The sequence below is a fragment of the Diceros bicornis genome, chromosome 39, assembly GCF_020826845.1.
Source record: "Diceros bicornis minor isolate mBicDic1 chromosome 39, mDicBic1.mat.cur, whole genome shotgun sequence".
Taxonomy (NCBI): Eukaryota; Metazoa; Chordata; class Mammalia; order Perissodactyla; family Rhinocerotidae; genus Diceros; species Diceros bicornis.
Window position 1 is genome coordinate 23921747 of NC_080778.1, and position 20195 is coordinate 23941941.

At 37.3% G+C, this 20195-nt stretch overlaps 1 protein-coding gene across 5 annotated transcripts in view; it reads left to right on the forward strand.

The window, feature by feature from the left end:
- UTRN (utrophin) overlaps positions 1–20195 on the forward strand; it is a 509169-nt gene that overhangs the window by 452113 nt on the left and 36861 nt on the right. For all 5 annotated transcript variants that reach the window (XM_058534226.1, XM_058534222.1, XM_058534221.1 and 2 more), the window contains 2 exons: positions 912–1078; positions 6556–6667. In XM_058534226.1, the coding sequence (XP_058390209.1) occupies positions 912–1078; positions 6556–6667 (279 nt within the window). The remainder of the gene's footprint in view (positions 1–911; positions 1079–6555; positions 6668–20195) is intronic.

Here is a 20195-nt window from a genome sequence, read left to right on the forward strand (position 1 = left end):
TCCTCCTTTTGTCTTCCTTTTATCCCCCCAAAGCCCCAGCACATAATTTTATATAGTTGTGACTTTTTCTGATTCTTCTGTGTGAGCTGCCACAGCATGGCTACTGACAGGCGAGTGGTGTGGTTCCGTGCCCAGGAACCGAACCCCGGGCTGCTGAAGCGGAGCACGCAGACCTTTAACTGCTAGGCTGTCAGGGCTGGCTTTGGTTATTACATTTTATAGTGGCCCTTTTTCTCGTTTTAGAGATATAAAAAAACCAAATGAAAATTCTATATATGATTCTCACATGTGCTAGTTTCTTGACAACAGCAGGAGAAGGATATTGGTACAAATTTAACTTTGCACATATGAAAATTACTTAGTATTAGGATTTAAAGAGAGACCAAGACATTCCTACAATTTATCATGAGAAATTTGGAAATCCTGCAAAGTACATTTGTTGTAACAGGCTCCGCTCCCAGTGTGATGTTGTAACAGGACTAAAGCAGGCCACAGAAATAACAGTTTTTATTTAGCATTCAGAATGGCCTTCAAGTTTGGGAAGTTATCAGTGAGTTTCACACATTTTTATTATGTTAGTTGAATGAGTTCTATAGGATTAAAGTATTTATGTGAAAAGAGTGCCTAGAATTGTGTGGGTTTTGTTTTTGTTTTATTTAATCTGAGTAGATTAAGGTATTGGGATTTTTTTCTGCTTCCTATATGACAATTTCTGCTCTTTCTACTTTTAAATTTTAGAGTTTTCTTTCCTTGAAGAACCTTAAATATTTTGTGACTTAACTGACCTGGAAAGAGCTATGTAACTTTCCTTTTACTTCTGCACAGATTTTCTGAAGATTATGAAGCCACAACACTTGCTGCAATTCAAATGAAGACATTTTCTTTACTTTTAATATATGTTTCTTCACCAGAATAACAACAAGCCAGAGATCAGTGTGAAAGAGTTTATAGATTGGATGCGTCTGGAACCACAGTCCATGGTGTGGCTGCCGGTTTTACATCGAGTGGCAGCGGCTGAGACTGCAAAACATCAGGCCAAATGCAACATCTGTAAAGAATGTCCAATTGTTGGATTCAGGTAAGATCGCCTATGACCAGCGGTGGCAGTAGACTGCTTTCTGTCCTGTTTGCGCAACTCAGTGTATGTCCATCATGCCTTTTATTCCCATTTGGGGGATTGCCTCCTAAATAAATGAGATACCAGCATATTCCATCTATCTGAAAATGGCATTCCTTATTATAGCCACTACATGAAGCTTATTTTATTATTATCATTGTTATTTATACTCTTTTGCTCCATAACCAGAGATTTTTCTGGGTTTCTACTTACACAGGTCACACAAATGTTCTTGCATGATAATTACTTGACTGATTATACATATTTGGATCTGATGGAATTTGGTGATGTTCTGAGGCCTTGGGGGTCAAACTTAGTAAGCGGGAAGCAACATTTAAATACTGACTGAGAGGTAATCAAATTACTTTGTTACTTCTGCCGAGTTTGGCATGAAATAGATTAACCCTACTGTTCACATTCACATGAGGAGTGCTGATAAATGCCACACTTTAAAGTCATCAGTTTGTGGCCCCAAAGCGGACTGTGCAGGATCTATGGTTTGTCTCCAGATGAAGCACTGTGGCTGTCATGGCCCTCTCATCTTTTTCTCTTAATGTAGGTGTGCATTAGACCTCTTAGAATATACTATATTTCTCTTCTGGGGGGAATCTGGAAAGTAGCGCCAGTTTAATTTGGAAATCTATTATGAATCAACAAAGCCTACTCAGCAGTGGAACTCAAGGTTTCCTATGTACCTTTCATTCATACCTGAAGAGGAATTAGCCAAGACGGTGATTTGCTGATGGAGAGTCAGTCAGCATGGCTGGGACTGGTTTTGTTGTATATAGCATCAGTGTCTTGAATTAAACAAAATTGCTTGTGTTTGACTGACTTTATCAGCATAGTTTGCATGAAGAGTATCATTGCGTTCTCTGTGGATGGCTAACATAAGATATAGAGCTCAAATTTCCTGTTCTTCATAAATTGTGGTGTAGTTAGGGAGGCAATCTAACGTGTTGTAAGTTCAGAAGGCCTGGGTGCCAGTGGGGCTGTGTGTTCTAAGAAGCTGTAAAGGCGGGTAGTCAGTGTGAAGCAGGATCAGCAGAGGCCTGACAGCTGAGATAATGGATGCCCCAGTGGAAGTCAAGGGCACACGTTGGGAAGAGGAAGATGGAGAAGGTACAGTTTAAAGGCGCCAGGTGTCTTGGAATGGCTAAGTTTGAAGTTCCCGGTGGACATAGATGGACGGAGAGGAGAGGAAATAGCTGGAATGTGGCGAGCTCAGGATATCAGTGGGAAGATAATCCAAGTGAGAGATATAACCATTAAGCTAATAATTGCTGCTCTTTATCCAGTGCCTGTTGTAGACCAGGCATTGTGCTAAAGTGTGTTTTATTTGTTATTTCATTTACTCGTCATAAAAACCCTGTAAGATTGGCAGTAATATCTCTACTTTATACATGAAAGAACTAAGACTCAGACATGAGGCCAGCCAAGGCCAGCCATCCGAAGAGTAGAGACAAAGTTGGAATTCAAATCGAGATCCTTTTGACTCCAGGCTTCATGCTCTTAGTCAATATGGTATAAAAAAAAAAGCAGATTAGATTTTTAGGAGGATTTGACGTGGAGAAGCAATTAGATGATGCTGAACAGAACAATTGATTTAGGACATTGATTGTTAGACAAAAAATAATATACTGGATATAAAAAGTAATGTGAAACTTAAGAAACATCCAGATTCACTGACTTGGGAAGAGACTGGCTTATATAAAACCTGCCGTATGTGCCATTGGTATAGCCCAGAGATGTGATGAGGGACCAGATTTCTCAGACATGTGGACTTGGAGAGTGAAGGAAGGACAAAAGACTCTAAAAAACATTAGCATTTGATTGCACCTTTAAAAGCTTTATTTCTTAATCAGAAAATGACCTGAAGCAACAGTATCATAATATTAAGATTTCACAAAGCTGAGATGTAGGTACATTGATGTTTGTTTATTTTTCTCTCTGCTTTTGAATAAACTTGAGATATTTCATAAGAGAACTACGTTTGAAGAGCAGTTATAAAGGGTGAACACTGTTAAGTGTTGAATTTCAGGTGTTTAAGCTTCTAGTATAAATGTAAAATTCATAGTTAAGTGTCTCCAATATACAGATGTGAAGTGGACCAGGATGTCAGAGATCAAGGTTACAGCAGGATATGCAGGAGGCAGTGTATTAAGAGCTAAATCTGGAGTCAGGCTTCTTAGATATAAATCCTGGATATACTGTTTGATTGTGTGACTTTGGATAAGTTACTTGGCCTTCCTGAATCTGAGTTTTTTCAACCTCAAATCCTATGAGTGTTTTCTCATAGGAATAGTTAATACATAAAAAGTGACTAGGACACTACCTATCACACAAAGAGCGGGCCTTCAATAAATGTTAGCTGTTTTTATTATTACCAATAAATAACAGTCATTGGTGGGATAGTAGCTAAGTCCATGAGCGTTATTGAACTGTTTATTGAATTGTCATTGAACTGTTCCATTAAATGGAAATACCAGAAAAGGCTGAACAATGATGTAGCTCAGTGGCACGCAGGATTGAAAACAGGTATAAAAGAGAGAGAAAGATGATCAGGGTTCTTGAGAGAAGTAAAGAAGCATAGTGTCGTGGAAATCCAAGAGAGGACTTGAGGAAGATGGCAGAGGTGGTAGTGCAGCAGAGAGATTCTGAAGTTCATATCTGAGAACATTTGAATCAGGAGGAGGCATTGGTGATCGTAGAGAGAACTCATTTTTTTGAGTTCTCTCTCAAAAAAAGAGAGAGAACTTCCATGTCATGATAAGGATGGAAGGCAGATCTCAGGCTCAGGAAAATAAGTAGGTTAATATGTGCCAACAACTCATTCAAGGGATCTAGCTATCACGTGAAGAGAGTATGTCAGTATATTGAAAATGGTAAGATGGTCGGTGATATGTTATCTTGCTTTTACTTGCATATGTAGTTTTCCTAGTTTTCTATGTTGAGAATATAGTAAATTTTAAAATTTTAATTTCTGAATGGAAGAGAAATATGTCAGGAGTTGATGCCTGGTTTAGGGACAAGACCAAACAAAGATTTCTTCAAAGTAATGGTGACTTAATGATTACACAAAGATTATGCATGGAGGGAGTGAATGTAAGAACAATTCCCGTAGTAAAACAGGGCCACGATGGAATTGCTCTGGTTAGCTTTTAGGTAAAGGGATATCTGTCTCTGAGCTATAAGGAAGAATGAAAACCCAACTCCAGAAATAAAGCTGGAGGAGTATGTGCGTTATAGAATAACCTTAACTTCATCCAGGCTGACTCTGTATCAAGCTGCCATTTTAGATATATATTTTTTTCTCTGAATTTTTATAAACACTGCTAGAGTTTTTCTCTAATTACTTCCAAATTAAATTTTAATGAAATCTTAGATTTGCAGAATGTTTTGCAAGCTGGGAATTATTTCAGTTCAGATCACATACAGCTGCTTAATAGTAGCATAAATAAATTAGTGGTTTACTCTCCTTTCATATAAAAAATGTCCTGAAGTAGGCAATCCAAGACTGAAGGGTGGCACCACAGTCATCTGGGTCCACAGTTCTGTCTTTTTTCCCCAGCTTTATTGAGGTATAATTGACATATAACATTGTGTAAATTTAAGATGTACAACATGTTGATTCGGTATACTTATAGTGCAAAATGATAACCTCCATGGTGTTAGCTAATAGCTGCATCATGTCATATAATTAGCATTTCCTTTTTGTGATGAGAACATTTAAAATCTACTCCCTTAGCAACTTTCGGGTATACAGTGCAGTATTATTAACTATAAAAACTACGCCGTAGTGTAGATCCCTGAAACTTATTCATCTCATAACTGGAAGTTTGTACTCTTCAACGAACACCTCCTCTTTCGTAGTTCTGTCTTTATGCTCTATCATCCCTAACATGTGGCTTCCATCTTCAAGGTCACCTTGTGCTAACAGAGTGGCTCTTCTAGATATCAGGTCTATTTTCCAGAAGGAAGAAGAGGGAGCATGCTTCTTCCCAACTGAGTCAGTCCCTTGAAATCCCAACTAGAAACTCTACCCCGTGACTTCGACTTGCATTGCACTGGTCACCACCGTCAACAAGAGAGACTGAGAAGCAGTATTTTTGCCAGGGCACACTGCCCACTAACAGTACAAGGGTCTGGTACCAACGAAGAAAGAGAGAATGGCTATCTGCCGTGGGAGTGTTCAGCAATACACAAAACAAGAGAAGATGTCAGTCATATTTGTCAAGCCATGCGGATAGGTCAAGAAAGATTGTTAGTGAAGGTGATTGTTTCAAACAGGTAGCTTCTCTGCCAAAATAAGCTGGATATGTAGTATACGTGCATTGATTTTCTTGAAATCAATTTGCAAGTGATTTTGTAGGTCATTTTAGAAGCTGCTCAGCACTTAATAGCACATTATTAACCTCACATAACCTTTATATTTTGTTTCCATTTTCATTCTCTTAGTCCTGTTACTTAATTTTTTTTTTTCTGTAGATATGGATATATTTACGTTCTTATTATTACCCTTCAATCTGGCAGATGGAGGATCTGGGAGATGTTTTCCACTCCGACCCAAAAAAAACTTAAAATCTAGAGTTTCGCTCTTTGAAATAAGATTCCGCAAATGAAAGTCAATGTACAGTGTCATTCTTTTTTTTGTTTGTTTGTTTATTTTTCTCCGAAAGCCCCAGTAGATAGTTGTATGTCATAGCTGCACGTCCTTCTAGTTGCTGTATGTGGGACGCGGCCTCAGCATGGCCGGAGAAGCGGTGCGTCGGTGCGCGCATGGGATCCGAACCCCGGCCGCCAGCAGCGGAGCGCGCGCACTTAACCGCTAAGCCACGGGGCCGGCCCCTACAGTGTCATTCTTAAATGAAAGATTTAAAAACACTGTTTCCATTCAAGAATGCATTGTGATTAAGGTTTTATTTAGTTTGCTCTTTAATTTTTTTTCCTAATGACTAGTTTAAACCAATATGAAAAATGTCCTTGTAAAAAATAATGCCTTTGTGAGGGAATTTTGAGATTCATTTCTTATTGATGGTATGATTGATATTTCAAAAATTGGTGTGTCAAGCTAATAAAAGACTTCTCTTTTCTTCTCTGCCATTTTGCATTCACATTCAAACATTACAGAAAATTTTCTGACATGGATATTTGTCTTATCATCATGTTGTGAACAGATGGAAACCTGTTTTAGAGACCTGAACTCCAAAAATTTGCTTTTTTTTTTTAACTTGGGAGTTGTTTTCATTAATTCCCTTGTGAAATTCAAGATTCTCTTTGTCCTAATTGGGAGCTAGGATACTAAGCAAATTCCACATTTATGGCCAATATACCTTTTATTTCCGTGGTGATTTGGATGAATGAAATTCCTTACCACAAAAGATTGATTTGGACTAAACAATAAGCTTACAAGCCAATGAATTTTCTTTTCTTCTTTCTAGGTATAGAAGCTTAAAGCATTTTAACTATGATGTCTGCCAGAGTTGCTTTTTTTCGGGTCGAACAGCAAAAGGTCACAAATTGCATTATCCCATGGTGGAATATTGTATACCTGTAAGTACTGAGCCACTGATTTTTTGTTTGTTTGTTTGTTTTGGTTTTAACATATTGCTTTTGAATTAACTAGTGTTTCAAATTATTCAGTTTATTTAGACAACTTTTTCTGGAAAAAAGTCACTTGCAAGGTTGTGTAACCGTATATTTTTTATTTTCTTTTAATTAAATATATCTATGTTGAATTTATTAACATAGAATAATTATACATTTTTCAGAAAAATTGGTTTATTAAATTTTATTTACATCTGTGTTTTGATTTTAAACCTAGCTTTCTTGGTAGCAAACTCTTTTAAGGGCTCACACTGACCTACATTGAAAAGGATACTATGTAATGAGATATCATGTTTCCTTTAGACATATTTAGGATATGTTTTCATAGTTAAATATTATATTTACATTAGCAAAAATGTAGAAAATGGGGAAAGTAAAAAAAATTCAGAAATCTAGCTCCTGAATAAACAACCTTCCAATATTTTTCCCTGTCTCTGATTTTAAGATTTATTTATTTATTTTTGAAAAAACAATTTTATTTATTTATTTTTTGTGAGGAAGATCAGCCCTGAGCTAACATCCATGCTAATCCTCCTCTTTTTGCTGAGGAAGACCGGCTCTGAGCTAACATCTATTGCCAATCCACCTCCTTTTTTTATTTCCCCAAAGCCCCAGTAGATAGCTGTATGTCATAGTTGCACATCCTTCTAGTTGCTGTATGTGGGACGTGGCCTCAGCACCAGAGAAGCGGTGCATTGGTGCGTGCCCAGGATCCAAACCTGGGCCACCAGTAGTGGAGCGTGCGCACTTAACCGCTAAGCCACAGGGCTGGCCCGATTTTATTTATTTTTATATTTAATGTATTTTTTTTTTTATTTTGTGAGGAAGATCAGCCCTGAGCTAACATCTGTTGCCAATCCTCCTCTTTTTGCTGAGGAAGATTGGCCCTGGGCCAACAGCCGTGTCCATCTTCCTCTACTTTATGTGGGACCCGCCACAGCATGGCTGGATGAGCGGTGCCTAGGTCCGCGCCTGCGATCCAAACCTGTGAACCCTGGGCTGCCGAAGTGGAGTGTGTGCACTTAACCGCTTGCGCCACCGGGCTGGCCCAATATATTTATGTAATTTTGATCCTGCTTTTTTCACTGAACATTGTATACTAAGTGTTCCCCCATGGTGTCACACAGTATAATTTTTTCTAGTCCCAGAATATTTAATTGAGTGAATTACTATAATTTATCTAACCATACCCTTAAATTTGGACATTTAGCTTATTTTCAATTTTCTGATATTATAAACAACACTTTTAAAATTATCTTTGTGAAGACAGCTGTTTCCATATGTTACATAAATTACATTTTCATAGACTAAAGTGCTAGAAGTAGATGATGTTGGTCAATGAATATGAGTATTTTTATGGCCAACATACTTTACGGCAACTTATTGTCCAAAAGAGATTGAAACCACTTTACATTATTATCACAATTTCTTAATGTCCTGATTTTACTGCAATCTCACTAGCGTTGGATACTGATTCTTGTTGCTCCTCTGATCTAAAGCTGTTTTTTTCTAAAGTTTATCTTCATTTTTTGTCAACAGCTATTTTTTAGCTTCATTCCAAATAGTGAACTAAAATTTATTCATAGAGCTGTACATTTTCTTTGGTTTAGAGAATCGAGTTACTTTTTGGATCATAAATTGACAGAAAGGCAGCAATACTTATAAAATATACACATATAAATCTCACTCACATCCTTAGATATCTTATCTCAAATAAATAGGTACCCCATATGCGGAGAGGAAATCTCTAGAACGTGTTGTTGAATTATAATAGATGAAATACCCATAGTGAATAGTAACTTCAACTAGGAAAAAAAGATTTCCCTAAGAAAATTTGTGAAGCACCATTTATTACTATAATTAACATATTCATTCACTCCACAAATAAATGTTGAGGATGTACCATGTGTCAGACACTATCCTCAGCTGTGATGATTAATCAGCATACTAGCAAAATAGACAAGATTACTGACTCCTCTGCTACTTTCCATCTAGATGGAAGGGATGTGTGACAATGAAGGAGGAAACAAATAAATGAGATCATTACAGATTGTAGTAAGCGTCTTTAAAGAAATAAATGGGTAATGAGATAGAAGATTAGAGGAAGCACTTTAGATAAAGAAATGAGGGAAGGTCTTTCTGAGAAGTTAACATTTGAGTTGAGATTGAAGGATAAGAAAGAATCAGCTGTTTCAAGAACTAGTGGAAAGTGTATTTCAGAAAAAGAAACAGCACACACAGTGGCGTAGAGGTGGGAAAGAGGTTGGCATGATTGGGGCACAGAAGAAAGTGGAGCATATTCCACACTGGGAGTGTGGTAGGTGGCACTGGCTATATAATTTGAAGTGCCCAGAGCAAAATGAAAATGTGGGGCTCCTTGTTTACAAATTATTACAACTTTCAAGATGGCAACAGCAGAGGAGCATTAAGCCAAGTTCAGAGCACCTCTGAACCTAGGATGCTCTGCAGCTGTACAGGTCACACATCCATGAAGCCAAACCTGGGAGTGGGAAAGAGATGGAAATGACCAGAAAATGGAAAGAAACTGGAGTGATTTTCACAAAGAGTGAATTTCTAACGTTCACGAATGGGAGAATGGTGGGAGACGGGATTAAAGAGAAAGGCAGGTATCGGATTGTGCAGAACCCTGCTGGTCATTGAAAGGAATTTGAATTGGGGAGAAATATAGTATTAATATTTGCATGATTAGCGCTAGAAATTTAGGAAACTGATTATAAAGAGCTAAAGTCAAAATGGAAAAAATCATAGAGTACATGTACAGTAAAGATGTATAAAAATTACTACATATTTAAAGATGTATAAAATAAGTAAAGATGTATAAAATTACTATTTTTCTTGGTCTTAAGTGGAATAATTCCTAATGATTTTGCAAAATACCCACACAGTTTGAAATCTACGTGTCTTCAATGTCAATCATTGGCCAGTAGAAGCATGCTTGAGAATCGATGATGAATTTCACTCTCCAAGTACCATTTTTAAATAAAATCTGTAAATTACCTAAAACTGTTCTTGTGACATGGTCTTTGGAAAGTCACTGTTATCATGTCTAATATGACAGCTTACCCTGCGTTGTAGGGGAGGGCTTCCTTTTTGCAGGCATGCTTTTGGAATCCCTTTGCCCCTTTCTGAAGTTTGCTTAGTGATCTTAATCAGCAACCTACCCATAAATCATCTCTTGTGACAGGTTACTTTCTGCATTCAACCCCACAACTTTTGATAAAATGACTAGAAATATATGTAAGTTGAGTCTTTGAAAGGCATACTCTTGAATTTAATAGTAATGAATTACTTAATTTAACTGCTTTCCAAATTTTCTTTCTTTCCATCCACATTCTTTGAATTTTTGCTCTCCTCTTTTAAGTAGGCTTTACTATGGTTCATCTGTCTTTTACCCAGTGCTTCCTAAACCCATTCAATGTCTGCCTTAGAAAATGAACTCAAACGTGAATTTTTCAATACAATAGTAATAAGCACTGCTTGAGTGTAAATGGATGAAACCTTTACATACAGATGTTTGCGTTTCTCATAGCACATCTCTATTCATGGTTAGAAAAATGTTCTAGTTACATTACTGACTTGATTTCTTTCCCCTTCAACTTCCTTTTTCAGCTGAATCTGAATGTTTCTATTGTTAAAAGTTTTCTGAAGCCTTGTGTTAAACCCTCAAAGCTCCAGAAATATTTCTTCAAACATATCAGCGTACTATCTATGACAGTTTGTCTTTAGATGTAGGAAGGCTAATGGTGTATGCAGTAGCTATCATAATTTATGAAGGTAGTTTATGAAATTGACAATAAAACATTTATCTACAGAAATGAAGTGGAATTTTTCTTTCTCTAGAAAATGATTTTTTTTACTCTTATTTTCCCCCACCATTCTATAATCCAAATTTGTACATTTAAGAATTCTTTCATTAGGCTCAGTAAGAGTCCATGTAAAACAGACAACATGGTATAGATTACATTTAATGCCTGTCACCATTCTCTCTCCATTCACCCAAATTCTACCTTTTCGCAAAAACAACTTAACTCTTACTTTGTGTATGAAATCTTCCCAAACTCCTCTGGCTTCCCTTCACCAAAACACGTCACTCTGTGGTCTACCAGTAGTCTCTACTTCGCCACTTAGTATTTGATTCTATGTTCTTTTGTATTGTTTTCACCTCCTCAACTATCTTTTTAAGTCCTTGAGGATAGGGATGAAGCTGATACTTTTCTTACTATGCTGAGTTAAATCTGGCTCATAAAAGCTAAATTATATGTTAGACATTATAAATACTAATTATAGAATTTAAAGGTGGAAAGGATGTAAGAGATCATGTAACTCATCCTTGTTTTAAAGAAAAACTAAGTCTTAGAGAAGATAAGTGATTTGTTCAAAGTTAGTGGCATGGATTTAGTGATTTAACTTCATTGGGGAAATATATTCACATTTGGAACATTAGTAAACAGTGTTTTCTGTATGCTTGCTGGAATATTATATTTGTTGGGTACCCTGTTACATACCAGGCATTTTGCTGACAATATAGTGAAAATATAATGAAGGAGAGAAAAGATCTCTATGGAGAAATTCAAGACTGTATGTTGTTTTAGAATGACTAAGATTATGGATCAAGATAATAGTCAACGTTTTTTCTTGTTACCTGTGCACTACATATTTGAATTTGAGGATTATAATTTATTTTTAAAATAGTTATATTTTATATTAAAAATGTTACAATTTTAAATTTCTTTTTTATTGAAATAAGAGTATATGATCATTTAATTTCAAAGTGAAAATTACCCTAAATGAATCTTTTAAAAAAATCATCTTTAGGGGCCAGCTCAGTGGTGCAGTGGTTAAGCTTGTGTGCTCTACCTCAGCGGCCCAGGGTTTGTGGGTTCAGATCCCAGGCATGGAGCTACGCACCGTTTATCAAGCCATGCTGTGGTGGGCCTCCCACATATAAAGTAAAGGAAGATGGACATGGATGTTAGCCCAGGTCCAATCTTTCTCAACAAAAGGAGGATTGGCACGGATGTTAGCTCAGGGCTAATCTTCCTCACACACATACACAAAATCGTCTTTATTCTCTGTTGCAAATCACCAAAATTTAATTCAAATTAGAAATATTTTTGTATGTTAGGACCTATGATAGATAGTCCTTTAAATTAGAGAGAGAGGATGATGAATTTCAGATATGATTTATAAGAGTTTGTGCAGTTGCTGATGGTGAGAGAGAGCTGGATACGGTTAAATACGAAGGAAAATGGAAAATGTTTGGAATTGCTACTGGGTGCAAGCATGAGTCACCAAGAGATGAATAAATTGATTGCTACGTTGCCACAAGAGTGCAGCTGAGGTTAATTGGCAAGAATTTGCTGTCCGACTCTGTCACTGCTCAGCTGCTTTAGAATTAAAAGATGGTAGGTATAGTTGAAGGCCAAGGGAATGAATGACTCAGAGGTGTTAATACTGGGATGGATTTGGGCTACCCTATGCTGAAAAAAATCCCAAAGGGGGTTGAGGGGCTAGCGATCAAGACGATGGGGAAAGAATGGGTTATTCTTATTAAGAAGTAGAAGCAAAGGTCAGAAGGTTCAAAAGTCGGCAAAAGAATTTTTCCAAGTTGGAGATTTGGGACTGAAAGATGTGTTGAGTTACGATGAGGCCTGGCGGGTGGCTATAGCCCAGTGTGTGACTGAAGTGGGACATGAAAGGTTGTAGAGATGAGATGGCTTTTACAAGGTCATCAGTATGTCTCTAGAAGTGACAGATGATAGCTGTGTCTGGCGAAGCACTGTCAAAGGGGAGTGGATGGGCACGTGGGTTTTAGTAGGTATCAGGCTAAGGGGAAATGGTGTACACCTCATTCGTTCTTGCCCTTTGGGAGGGAGAGATTATACCACCCATAATGGAGAGGATTGTAGGGGAGATGGTGTCATCACAGGACCATCAGGATTCATTGAAGGAGGAAGGTTGAAATCACACTTATGAACAGATGTATGGAATATGTTCATGAGTAAAACAGCAGAGTCCACGATAAATGGGAAAGAAAGGTAAACAGACAGACCTTGTGCCTCTGGTGAGGGACAGTGGCCCAGTCCCCAGGGCAAAGGAGAAATGGGGAAAGGCCATAGAGAAAGCACCTAGCCGTTGGAGGGTGTAGATCTCAGAAACTGAAGTGTTAGCCGGGATAGAGAGGTGTTAGCTCAGGGAGAAACGATGGGATATTTGCACAATTTTATTGCTAGAAAGATCAGCAACATCAGCTACTCCCAGCATTCAAGTTGTTGGGGTGGAATCGTTGCAAAATTCTCTGCTTATGTCCTGGGTTGGGACAGTTTGTACTGATAGTTTTGTACTGCTTGTTTTGTTGAGATTTTCGTGAGAAGAAGGGAGGACAGGAAAAAAATACCTTAATGGGAAACAGCTTGTTAAGTTAATAACACTTAAAACAGATTTGTATTGCAGTTTTTAAACAAGTGCATGTTGCTTTTAAAGCAGCAGGTTCAAGCATATTCTTGTCAATATTGATTAATTTATAGGGAAATAAACAAAAATTTCCTATTTTCAGTGTTTTTTATAAAACATTATAAAACTGTGATTTATACATTTTATAAAACTGATTTAGAAAAATCAGTTTTCTACTGAAAAAATAGAAAAGGTTTTCTTTTTAAAGTTAAAAGTGAAAGCACATCTTTTCTTTACAAACTGTGTGTTATTGGCAAGAAACAAAGCAAAACAAAAAGAACAAAGAAAAAAACTAGAAACAGTTGTTGTCTGCTCCGCTCCACCCCTGCCCACATCAATGTACTCCTAAGACTATAAAAATCAAATATAAGAAAATGCTGATTCATTCTTTGGAAAGCTCTACGTTGAGTTATTGTAGTTTTATTTTCGCAGTCTTGCTTCTTCGGATGAGACTTGGGATGTTTGCCAATATGCTAAAAACGCAGCATCATTACTGTTTCTCTGACCTCGGCATCCTGAGGTTCTCGCCTACCTTACATTGTTTTCCCAGTAAGTTGAGTGCATTTAGAGTGTGTCATTAGCTTTTCAAGTGAGGCTTGGACAAAATCCATTTTACTTTGAGTGACTTATTACCCTGCTTATTCTTGAACCTTTGGTGATTCTGTTAATGCTAATTTTTTTGGTTTCATATTTTTCCATTAGAACTTGAAAGGCTCCAAGCTTGTCTTACTGATTTCACCCTATCCATGGAATTCAATGTGTCTGAATTTCAACTTTTTGAAATCAATGAAACTTAAATCAAAACTGAGATATTGTTTTACAATTTTTAAAAAACTATTGGAATATCTTTAAGATACGTCCTATGATAACGAAATGTATTCCTTAGAAGTATGCATATACCATTTGGGACTATTAACTTCTGTATTTAGGAAGTAAATCTTGCCAATGAGGGTGCTGTTCAACAATGATTTTAGCACTTATGCATGATTTGAATGATAATGTTTAATTATCCTGCTCATGTGCCAAAGGACTGGGTTGTTTCTTGTATAACCTTGATTTTCCTCTTTATACTTCCTTGTTTTCCTCTGTCTATAACTTATTCACATTTCTAGGTTAACAGTTAAAAATCTAATGTTAGGAGTATTTGTTAAGGAATTAGAGGATACTGCCATCCCAAGTTATGAATTACCAGAAATTGAGTGAGATTTTAAATGAATATCATTTTGTTTCTTTATTTGCTGTTCTTTTTGGTGTTTTGCTAAAATTGCTAAGTAGTTAGAAGTTGGGTGTTTTGGCCTTTAGGTTATTTGACTTCATTGTTAATAGCCCCTTATTATGTTTTGCTTTGTGGATCTTTGCTGTTACTAGTAGGAGTTTTTTGAGCTGAAGAAGTAATCAAGGACCTACCTTAGTGTAATACTGTGAGGGTTCGCATTTCTGAATCATAGGTTCTTTTGCACCTTAGACTTATTGCTGCTTGTGATTCACATTAATGAGAAGGAAAAGACTTTCTGTCATATAGCGATGTTTTTGAAGTTCCATAGTGCATATGTGTCAGCATCTACAATAAGAATATTCAGTTTGAGGGCCGGCCCCGTGGCTTAGCGGTTAAGTGCGCGCACTCTGATGCTGGCGGCCCGGGTTCGGATCCCGGGCGCGCACCGCCGCACCACTTCTCCGGCCATGCTGAGGCCGCGTCCCACATACAGTAACTAGAAGGATGTGCAGCTATGACATACAACTGTCTACTGGGGCTTTGGGGGAAAAATAAATAGATAAATCTTTAAAAAAAAAAAAAGAATATTCAGTTTGAAACATGAACACGGATATGTAGAATAATACACATGCATTTGTATGTATGTATACAAGCACAAGTAAAAGGTAGATTAACTCTAAATTTTGCTCTATGTGGTGTCTATATTTGTTCTCAATCAAGGAGTAAAATAGAGGCAAATTTAAATACTCCAACTTTGGTTGGCAGATAGAACTCAAGAGTGAAAAATCATCTGATGCCAGCTTGCCAAGAATTCTTAGGGTTTTGATAGTTACGTGGATAGACTTACCCCAGGGTAGATTTTATAGTTCAGCGATACTTTTTAATATTTTATTCACTCATTTGTATTAGTTGATGGGGAGCAAGTCGAGAACTAATTACTTCTTATTATGCAAATAAGTTTTCATTATTATCTCGCTGATGCTTAGTAGTAGCATAGCAGAGGGAAGTACAATTTTGAGTATTCACATGCCCACTTGTCTGTGCAGATTTAGTTCTAAAACATTTTTCACAGTGCCTCACCTTCATTAACTTTCTAAAAATGACAACTTGAAGGACAGTCCTTGTTTGGATATGTGAGTTCTTACGTGCTTGTTGAAAATCAGTCCAGAAGGATTTGGGGAAGATGGCGGTAGCAGTGGCTTCAAGGTTTTTCAATCTCTTTTGCCTTTGCCATTTTCTTCCCATTTGTAAAGTCATTACATAAAAAGAGACAGAGCAACTAGACAGTAGGACCCATCCCCTGGACAATGTTTGCAACAAAACTAGGTAATGAGAGATCCCTGAAATAAAGCTGTATGGGGACGACCCACCACCAACTACAAAACCTGCAAGATATCATTATTTGGGCCCGCCCCGTGGCTTAGCGGTTAAGTGCGCACGCTCTGCTACTGGCGACCCGGGTTCGGATCCCGGGCGCGCACCAATGCACTGCTTCTCCGGCCACACTGAGGCCGCGTCCCACATACAGCAACTAGAAGGATGTGCAAGTATGACATACAACTATCTACTGGGGCTTTGGGGAAAAAAAATAGGAGGAGGATTGGCAATAGATGTTAGCTCAGCTCAGAGCTGGTCTTCCTCAGAAAAATGAGGAGGATTAGCGAGGATGTTAGCTTGGGGCTGATCTTCCTCACAAAAAAAACCAAAAAAAACAAAAAAAAACATATCATTATCTGTAAGAGGAAAGAAAAGGAAGGAAAGGTACCTAAGAACTGGAAAACCCGGAATAGGCAATAGGTATTCAATGAAAAGCTCAAAGGGCTGGTTGTGGAGCAGAGCTGTGAGCCTGGGAGGAGCCAGGTTGAGAAGGTCTGAAGGTGTTTGAGTGTTCTGGCCTCTGGAACTCTCAGACCTGCCCACCAGGGCTTCCTCTGGGAGACAGCCTCACGCTGGGTAAACTGCTAGGAATGGAACCAACTCTGAGCAGGTCAGAGCTATGGAGATGAAAGAAAGAAATGGTCTAGTCTAAGGTAAGGAGAGGGGAACAGGGCCAGGAGATCCCAAAACTCAAAGCGCCCTATTTTTGAATACCCCACAAAACCAAAAGAAGGGGAAGCTCTGAAGTTAGAAAAGCTTTCCTGAACCCCACTTCTTTATAAAAGTTTAGGAAAATTAATTTCACAGCAACAACACTAAATTGAGCAACAAAAAGTATCAAGATCAAATCTTACAAAGCAATTATAAGAAAAAGATATAAGAACAAAATAATATCACTACAAATACAGCAGACCAGAAATAATGTGCCATTGAATGTCAACACTGTAGCCTACTGTTTCAAAATAAGCTATAAACTCTTAAGAAAATGATACAAGACTTGAAAGAAAAACATAAATCAGAATTGGCAAAGCTCAGAAACGAGGTGACAGAGCTCAGGAAAGAGTTAGAAATAAAAGAAAAAAATCATTTCAGATATTAAGACTAATTAATTTTAGTCTTAATGAACAGAACAGATAAATACCTTAAAAGAAATAGAAGGTGAATAAGAGACAAACTTGAAAACTCAAAAAGAAATGAAGAAAGCAATATAAAGGATTCAAGAGAAAATGACAAATGTTGAAGATAGGCCAAAAAAAAAAAGATTGAAAGTATGCATAATCTTCTTTAGGGACTGAAGAAGAAACCCAAAGTAAGATGGAACTAACACTAAAAATGAAAATTCAAAATTCTCCCTCCAAAAAAGAAAAGAAAAAGTGAAACTTTATGCTGAAAGAGTATATCACAAGCCTGAGAACATTGACTCAGAATGACCAACATTATGACATATTCTGGTAAAATTATTGGACTTAAAAAAAAAAAGTCCTTTGGTCATTTAAACAAAAGGAAAAAATAACTTGAAAAGAAAATTAAATAATCATCAGACTTTTCAACAGCAATGCTGTATACCAAAATAAAATGAAGAAAGATATTTAAGAAACTTAAGGAAAAAAAAATGTATGAGTCAGGATTTTATATCCAGAAAAACCAACCTTCTAGTGTCTAGTGAAGAACACAGGAAAACTGTTATCAACAGGCAAGAACTCAGGAGATATTGGTCCAATGAGCACTTCTTGAGGAATTTATTAGAGACCAGCCTTCAGGCAACCAAAATAACTAGAGAAACAGCATCCTAAGGACTGGTGGAGAGCATTAAATGTATTGTTCCCTGTAGACCTTAAACTAAATGGGGCTAACTGGGAGAGGCTCCTACTGGCCAAAGATGGGACAATTTAGCTTCAATGATGATAATAATTGCAATGGATCAAAACCCATCAAATATGTTAAACATCTATGAATTCATAATTATTTTAAAATAAAAAAGTGGCCATCTTTGGAACATGATAGGAAACCAATTCATTACTGGGAAAATTGATTGATAACGGAAAAATCAAACATGTGATCCTCCCTGTCCTGAATGAACTGTACTACTGAGTGACTAATTAGTAGATGAGAGAACATGTCTTTATAAAATTATTTCAACTAATATATGAAAATGAATGATAGGATTAGAATATCACCATTGTGAAGCCCTCATTGGATGGATACAGGCATTTAGCCTGCAAGCTGCCAGGATCACGTAAGAGAGATGACCAGACATGACGTACCTCCAATAATCCACCAGACACCACTGATAGTCTTGCCAAGACATCAAACCTGAGTCGGATGCAGTCTCTGGATCCAGCTGCCAATTTGCAGGATATCCAACGGATTGAGGAACATGCTGAACTGCACCAACAATATGCAATCAGCAAAATCCAGACTCTAGAAAACTCTACAGGTCAAATTGCTTGCGTTTTCCAACAGACGAATTGTAAGGAAATGGCAAGTATGGAGGAGAAAAAGAAGTGACTTCAAATATATTAGGTTTTCTAAAATGAGCAAGACTATAGTACCTAGGGATAGACATTGGTGTGATAAAACTATTTCTAAAACACAAGAAAGAGGCCGGCCCAGTGGCGCAAGTGGTTAAGTGTGTGCACTCCACTGCGGTGGCCCGGGGTTCATCTGTTCGGATCCTGGGCGCGCACCGACTCACTGCTTGGCAAGCCATGCTGTGGTGGCGTCCCATATAAAATAGAGAAAGATGGGCATGGATGTTAGCCCAGGGCCAGTCTTCCTCAGCAAAAAAAAGAGGAGGATTGGCAAATGTTAGCACAGGGCTGATCTCCTCACAAAAAATAAATAAATAAATAAAACACAAGAAAGTTATTACTACAGTAGTCCCACTTTATCCTCAGTTTCCCTTTCCACGGTTTCAGTTACCCGTGGTCTGAAAATATTAAATGGAAAATTCCAGAAATAAACAACTCATAAGTTTTAAATTGCACACCATTCTGAGTAGCGTCAGGAAATCTCATGCCATCCCATTTTGTCCTGCCTGGGATGTGACTCATCTCTTCGTCCAGCATATCCACTACCTGCCTGTTAGTCACTTAGTAGCCGTCTCTGTTACCAGATCAACTGTTGTGGTATGGCAGTACTTGTGTTCAAGGAACCCTTATTTTACTTAGTAATGGCCTCAAAGCACAATTAATCTCTTACTGTGACTGATTTATAAATTAAACTTTATTATAGTTATGTATGTATAGGAAAAAACAGTATATATATAGGATTTGGTACTATTCACGATTTCAGACATCTATTGGGAGTCTTGGAATATATCCCGTGGTTAAGGGGGCGCTACTGTACTTATAAACTGAGAATAATGGTTACTACGGAGCGGGGAGGGGTTATGACTGGAACAAAGCATGTGGAAGGGGCTTCTGGAATGTCTGGCGAAGTTCAATTTCCTGACTGAATGGTTTTTGCCTTATAATAATTCATTAATCCATGCGTTTGTTGTATATATAGTTTTATGTATCTATGTTTTATTTTACAATAAAATGGATTAAAAAATAAATCAGTCAAGTCACAGACATTCTAAGTGTGGTTATCTGGGTGGTTGAAGAGCACGCAATTTTAATTTTTCTCTTTCATGTGTCGTTTTTCTAAGTGTACTTACACTAAACATGTCTTATAGATGCAATCTAAAAGTTATAAAATGACATTCAATATAAATTTTGTAAAAATCAGCCACAGGTGTTTTAGCAGTACTTTATTTAAAATGAAGGGAAAATTCAGAATGTAATAATAGGTATTTTAGTCACTGGTTGGGGGTTCTTTCTCTCACAAAGCTTAGAACTGCTCCCTTTTTCTAGGAGAAGTGATGCAGTGCTGATATGGTGAACAGACCCGGGTTTGTAAGAACAGCTTTCTCCTCACTGACCTTGTAGGTCTGAGTCCCTGGAAGGCTTAATGTCAGTTTCCTTACGGGTCAAAAAAGTGATATTAATCTCACAGCCCTTGATGGTAAAAAGAGACTGAAGGAAAGCTATTTATAAGGTGCAGGTTCTATGCCCATATGTTACTCTCATTTCAGCTAATGAGATCTACAAAATCCTACTGTACTTTCTTTTCTTACAGCAATAAATGAAAATCTAGTCTTTCAAGAAATGCGTGGATGACTTGAAATATCGTATAATTTGTGTAGTAATGAGGGATCCTTTCCCTTTCATCTTTATATCATAATATCAATAGTTATTTGCTTGAAAAAGAAAAGAACAAAGTATTATACTTCGTGTGATGATAGATTGGGTTTGATTATATTCGTTATGCTAGGTGGTGGTCCTCTGTTTCACTTTTTATCAAACTATTGTTCTAGCACTTTAAAATAGAGAAATATGAGGTAGTATCATTGGACAGCAAATT